The sequence below is a fragment of the Conger conger genome, chromosome 2 (assembly GCF_963514075.1).
Source record: "Conger conger chromosome 2, fConCon1.1, whole genome shotgun sequence".
NCBI classification, from domain to species: Eukaryota; Metazoa; Chordata; class Actinopteri; order Anguilliformes; family Congridae; genus Conger; species Conger conger.
In genome coordinates, this window is record NC_083761.1 from 70,091,464 (window position 1) to 70,098,171 (window position 6,708).

The following is a 6,708-nucleotide window of genomic DNA, read 5'->3' on the forward strand; positions in this document are numbered from 1 at the left end:
GGTTACTTGCGTTACTGGCACCTTCCTGTCAGCTTTGACCAGTCTGGCCCTTCTCCATTTACGTCACTCATTAACAAGGCGTTTTTGCCTGCATAAATGCTGCTCTCTGGATGTTTTTTGTTTTTCGCACAATTCTCTGTCAACTTTTTTTTCTTTCACAAACATTCTCTTGAGACTTGTGACATATAGTTAAGTCCTCTCCGACAATCGACCTCTCACTGACTGTTGAGGACTTTGTAGTATCCTCCTCCCATACGGCCAAGAATCTTGGGGTGACTTGATAACCGCCTCACCCTGGCTCCACAAGTATCCTTCACTGCCAGAACCTGCAGGTTCTTCCTCTACAATATACGCCGTATCCGTCATCTCCTGACGGAGAAAGCCACCCAGCTCCTAGTCCAGGCGCTCGTCATTTTCCCATTTCCTACACTTCCCAGTATACCTCGCGGATGCGGCACATCCGTTCCAGGAGTTTGTAAACAGAGCGAAAGGAGAGATGGAGTCGACAAGAGGTCTCACCTAAAACATTATATAATCAACGAAGAACTTGTGTCAGTCATAGATAAATAGCTAAATATATTTTATTTTATATACGCCGTTGAATGTTTCTTTTCTACATATACTAGTAATTTCTAGGATTATAATAATCCAACCGACCGATAGTAACATTTGTGGTTTTGTGAATCGGCGTGTTGGTCAGCGGAGTGCCTTTACAAACCAAAAACAGAAGGAAAACAGACTATTCCAGCGCCGAATCCGATCTGTAGTGACCGTCTGGGTTGGCAAACCGGGAGCGCAGCCTGTGTGCAATCGTCCTCCGTATCACTGGTTCGGTTCAATGGGGAACTGTCTGTCCTCGCAGGGCGCCGATGACTTGTCGCTGCTAAACGAGTCAGAGGGAGCCAGTCTACCAGGAGAGCCGCCGCCGCCTTATCAGGTGCGCGGAAAGGGGGAACGAATCAAATCCACCTCGGGGATTAATACCAGTATAACTGACGGTTATAGTTGGAAAAAATAATTGCAGTTCAAATGCACCAATTAACACCACACTATGCAGTAAATGCCAGCAAAACCAAACAAGCGAGAATTTTCAACATGGCTAGCAACAAAGTTAGCTACCTTGCTAATTATGTTGATACAGTAAGACGCAGATTTTTAACTTTATAACACCTATGTTAGAACTAACGAAGGCTTAAATGGTTAGTAACAGTTCGATGGCTGTTATCCTCGTGAGGTACTGTTTCTGCATACATGTATGTGCATACATAGACTGGTTAACTAGCTATATTTACCTGTTTTTTAAAAGTATGATCAACTTGTCTATCAGAAATGCATGTCCATGTAAAGTTAAGAATAGGAAGAGGAATATTTGTGGAACGGTTTCGCTCACAATGTCGTACAATTTATCGAATCATTAGACTACGATCCTACATTTTAAGACGCGGTATCTATTCTGTAATTAAAAAGCAGGCATATTGTTGAATGCATCAAGCAAAACTGCAAAAGTTATTTAAAGTTATTTGACCATGTTTTATAAGAATACTTGCCTCTGATAGGACACTGATATTACGAGTGGAGTCAAACTCTGGTACTGCCCATGCAATAGTTGAATTTGGAACGAGGTAATACTTGTTCAAGGCAAGAAAGATGTTACGGTCGAAATAACATGGTTTCAATGATTGTCTAAAGTAGTTTTATAATGAAAAGTGGCTTTGCTTGCCACAAGCAATGTGATCCACTTTTTTTGTTTAAGAAGTAAACTTTCTGTGATGTATGCGTTGAAAATTGACCTGATCAAGAGCCTCTGAAGTTAAAATTCTTCACAAATAATAATAATAATAATAATAATAATAATAATAATAATAATAATAATCTGTTAGCGACTGGTGTATGTCTGAAATTACTGATCGGTGAAGCAAAATGTAATTTGTAGAATATACAAGCGTGGTTAAAACTGCAAGGTTGAGATGTACTGGGATTGATGATTTCTTTCACATCTTTCTCCCTTTGTTTGTGTGAATGACTGCCTTTATTTGTATATGCATGTGTGTCTGCGACTGACTGTGTATCTGAATATGTCTGAACTGTGTGACAATATACCCTTCTCAGGAGCGAGTCCAAGTGCCAGTTTACCATCCTACCCCCAGTCAGACTCGACTGGCTACCCAGCTGACAGAGGAGGAGCAGATCCGTATAGCCCAGAGGATTGGGCTCATCCAGCACTTGCCCCGCGGCATCTTTGACCCTGGTTCAGAGCCCTCTGACAAGAAAGTTAAGGAGTGAGTGGCAGTTTTCCATCACTGGTTGATACTTATTTAAGCAATTTTAATCTGTGGAAATATATTTTCTGGAGTGCAGGTTCTCTGCGTAGGATCTGAACACTCATTTACATTGATTTATTAATATTTTTTCCTACTTTTTAGTTGAAGGGTGCAAAGGCTATTAATGGGAAGAAAGTGGCTTACTAAACAATGGGTGGAGCTATCAATATTGTGGGCCTATCAAATGACTGCTCTTCATAGCAAAACACTGCGATTGGTTTGCATTGTAGAGTGGTGAGTTCAAATTTCACCCTGCCATAACCAGGAAAAATTACAAAATCCATGACCAGCATTTTAAATTCTGAAGCTCTGATGTTTAGAGAATATCAACAGAATACATATTATTTAAAGTAATAGTTCATTTGAGTTTTTTAAAATATGTCAGATTTAAATATGTTTTTGATTGGTTTAAATAGCTTTTGTTTGTGATATATATTTTCAAATTTATATATATTTTCAAACACTTCAAAATGTTTTTTTAATTCACTTTCAGTAACTCCAAAGTAACTTGAATTGTGATATTATGCCTCTAAATTAGGGATGCACAGCAAAGGCCGATCCGTTTCAGGCTTTTATGACAACATCTGCTCTTAATTATTTAATTAGCTCAACCGTATATGACATTTAATTTCACTGTAAGTGTATCCTAAAGATTTTACTGTCTTCATGTACAGGAGTAGATCAGGTCTGCATAGTTTATAGAGCTGTCAGAAAACTCCGGCCCTCCAGGACTGGATTATGCACCCCTGCTCTAGACTAGTTGTGTGTGTATATTACCTGATTCAAAATAAATAAATTAACAGTAACAAATAATCTCATCTTTGGTTGGAACCATTTCCTATCCTATCCATTTATCTTTCCATTTTGTGGCCTCTCGTATCCCCAGGTGTGTGATCTGCATGATGGACTTCGAGTATGGGGACCCCATCCGGTTCCTGCCGTGTCTGCACATCTACCATGTGGACTGCATCGATGCCTGGCTCATGCGCTCCTTCACCTGCCCCTCCTGCATGGAGCCAGTGGATGCCGCCCTGCTCTCCTCATACGAGACTAACTGAGCCAGCCCCACTCTTTAGTCACCACATCCCCTGAAATCACAGTCGAGCTGTTTGGGGGTGGAGGGACTGATGCATGGAGGGAGGGGTTGAGCAGTAGGAGAGTATATGTGTTTGTGTGTGTGTGTGTGTGTGTGTGTGTGTGTGTGTGTGTGTGTGTGTTTGGGGATGGAGCATGCCAAGAGCCATTTTTCGATTGAGGGGTGGGCGGTGCAGAATAGGAACGGGATGATCAGTTGAAACTGAAGTGTTGTGTCTTTGCTTGAAAGCCAAAGACCTGGCTTACACTTCCTACACAAAGTCATCAATGAAGGATGAAATGTACAACTACAAATGTGAAAACATTTAGCCTATGTGAACATATACTACCAATAGGTAGTGGTGGAGAGGGGGTGGACTCATCGGTTCAGTTCATGTGCCTGATTTTTATTTTATTACGTGGCTTGCACCGTACCACCAAGATCAAAGGTGCAATGAGTAACTGACAAATATGAAGTTTTGCTAGGTTCCGATTGGTCAAAGGGTAAATCTTTGCCTAAATATTGCTGTTTGACAATTGGCTTTCCCTTTTTAAGACTGACTAGACCAGCTAGTGTGAAATATTTCTTGTAGTTTCTTGTAGGGACGGGGGTGCAAATGAGTGCCTCTAAGGTTCTGCACAAAGGCATCTCAAAGCACAGAGCCCCATACTAGAATGCAATTTGAATAATTTCAAATCTTTTATCCAAAAAGTGCATTCATGAATATGAAAATTTTGGACAAGTCATGCCATCTCATTTCTATTTATTTTGTGTGTGTTATAGTTGTCCTTGTGATTTAATTTGTTGTCCCAAAGCTGCTGTTTATTGTTTGTTTAGCCTTTATATATGTATTTACATGTTCCTAAGGAGCTTTGCCTTGGATTTGTGCTCTATGCCATTGAGACGATATATGGAATTGTGTTTTTGCTGATGTTAAATGCCCTTTTCAGAGCAAACATGCTGTGCAATCCAGACTGTGCAGACATCCTCATCTCTCTAGCCATTCTCTAGCTTCAATCTGTTTCAAGTTTATTCTGATTGTTTCTTCCTCAGAATTACCTTGCATTTTGCATATTTTATGATCCGTGAAAAGAATTAAGTAACGTTCAAGATAAGTCATCAATCTGTAGTCAGGTCTGAGATGCGCTGGGGACAATGGTTTGAATTAAATGTCAGACAAATTAAATAACTTGCATATTTTTTTCTGTCATATCATTTACCCATTCAATTTCAGAAAATATTGTAATCACAAGCATTTTGGAGCTTACTGACTCATAGGGCAAATGACGTGTGCAATCACGAGGGAAATATGACATCTTAGTAGGAATTGTTTGGGCCAAAAATGGCTGTTGCAATAATTTTTAAACAAAGGACAAGTCAATGTGTGTACAGCATACAGGCTTGTGAATGGCTAGAGGGGAGGGAAATGATTAAGCATTGTCCGTGGTTATCAAAAGTTTTGTGAAATACAATCATCTCTTAAACGTGTTATTTAGTGTTTTTTTTTTTTTGCTAAAGATTGACCTTGAAACACATGCCAGGGTGTGTCTACAGGCAAGAGTTAGTATGGTGAACAGGAAATAGAAAAAATCCTGGCTGCTTTTACTACTATATTGATTTTTCTTTTGTTTTATTTAGATGTGTGCAATAACGGCACGGCTTTTAGGAAACGATCTACTCGCCACAATAAAGGTGGATGCCAAATGATTCTGGAGTGACTGTGTTACATGCCTTTTATTCAACGTATGCAATTCAAGCAAATGTGCCACCTTCAGTTAAGGTCACATGATAATTCCCTCATTTTATTGTGGAATTTAGCTGTGAAAAACACTGTTAATTATGACTTATATTCCAAAGCACATAGAATGGGGTTTGCATTGATACATTTGGACGTATTTGTGTGAGTAATGTGTGTATTTGTTGATTAAATATGAAAATTGCAAGTAACTGTTACATAAATTGTATTTGTTAATAAAATGTAAATTGATAATGGATATCATGAACAATCTATTCCTAATGCCGTTTGAACCAGACAAAAAAAAAATTCTGAGGAATTCATTGAATTTGTCAGTGTAGTCAACTCAAGGATCATTTCACACATCGTGCAGCAAATGTGCACAGTAAGAGGCTTTTGTATTTAAAATAAGATATAAGCTTATATATAAGCTTACCACCTGTTGGTGTGCTTTATCAATTTTTTCTTTCTTTGCAGTTTGTAGTAGAGAATGATTTAGAAGTGTATACCTTCAGTTTATGGGAACCATGGGGATTAGACCAAGGAAATTAATAAAACTGAAACTCAAGTTTCCCTGGCAAGACACGGTGCAGGACAAGCCAGTGGGCAATCTCTCCCAAATTATTACTTTTTTTAAATTAAAAGAATCTCAAAATCAATCTACACAAATGTCCAAAACACCTGCTTCATGCATGAGATTGAATAATGTCCATGGTTTCCATTGACAGCCATTCCATCTTGGGCTGCACAGTGATTTGTGAAAGCAGCTAGATTCATGTTCTCCAAGAGCACTGTTCCAGACCACTAACTGAACAAAATGCGCATCTGAGGTACAATGCAGACCAGAAGGCCACAGAAGGGCATATACATTTTACAAGGGTTCAGGCCAACTTCATGTCAACAAATACAGTTAAAAAACTACAATATCACACTAATGCTACAAGGCAATACAAAAACAAAAGGCTATGCAAAAATATTTTAATTATTCAAAAACATACACACAAAAAAACATTGTTTTTTTGCATTTTGCTTTGACAGCAGATGTCCCCAAACAATGGATTAACAAAACATAAAAAAAAGGCTTTACACAACAAAAAAATCAGGATACACCTGAAGCCCATGTGTTACGTAATACTGTAGGCCAGTCTGTTGCTGCTTAAATGAACACTATATGGCAGGCAAATTATCAGGGGAGAGTACAGGCAACTGCCCTCCTAAACCCCAGGAGTGTTCCATCAGTCACAGCAGAAGGCAAGTTAGGAGGAAAATCCAGCTATCCGAGAAGTCTGAGTGTTCAGGGCAGAAGGTGGGTGTAAAAGGTCTCAGGAGTTTTATTTGACTAGAGGTCTGGTTTTATCATCATCACAACACTGGTGGGCTTTATATTTTCGAACCTCAGCCATGTATGTCGTCCAAGCATCCCCTTTACCTGGCTCAACCTATAAGTAGAGGAGAAATATTGGTTGAGTGTCGTATAGATCAAAAACCCGAAGCACAAGTCTAGTTAGCAAGATTAACTAGGTTCAGCCCGTGTCCCAGGACTCAATGTAAGGCTTCGCTGAAAGTAAACATTCTGG

General features: G+C 39.3%; 1 protein-coding gene across 1 annotated transcript; it reads left to right on the plus strand.

The window, feature by feature from the left end:
• The first annotated feature begins 434 nt into the window (after positions 1-434).
• rnf11a (ring finger protein 11a) lies at positions 435-5,386 on the plus strand. Its single transcript, XM_061223215.1, has 3 exons — positions 435-937; positions 2,110-2,279; positions 3,208-5,386. The coding sequence occupies exons 1-3, from the start codon at positions 839-841 to the stop codon at positions 3,377-3,379; spliced, it is 441 nt and encodes a 146-aa protein (XP_061079199.1). The 5' UTR covers positions 435-838; the 3' UTR covers positions 3,380-5,386.
• Positions 5,387-6,708: the final 1,322 nt, after the last annotated feature.

Coding starts and splice junctions, on each gene's coding strand:
- rnf11a (XM_061223215.1), top strand. CDS start 839: ATGGGGAACTGTCTGTCCTCGCAGGGCGCCGATGACTTGTCGCTGCTA. Junction 938..2,109: donor AGCCGCCGCCGCCTTATCAG/GTGCGCGGAAAG, acceptor TACCCTTCTCAG/GAGCGAGTCCAAGTGCCAGT. Junction 2,280..3,207: donor TCTGACAAGAAAGTTAAGGA/GTGAGTGGCAGT, acceptor TCGTATCCCCAG/GTGTGTGATCTGCATGATGG.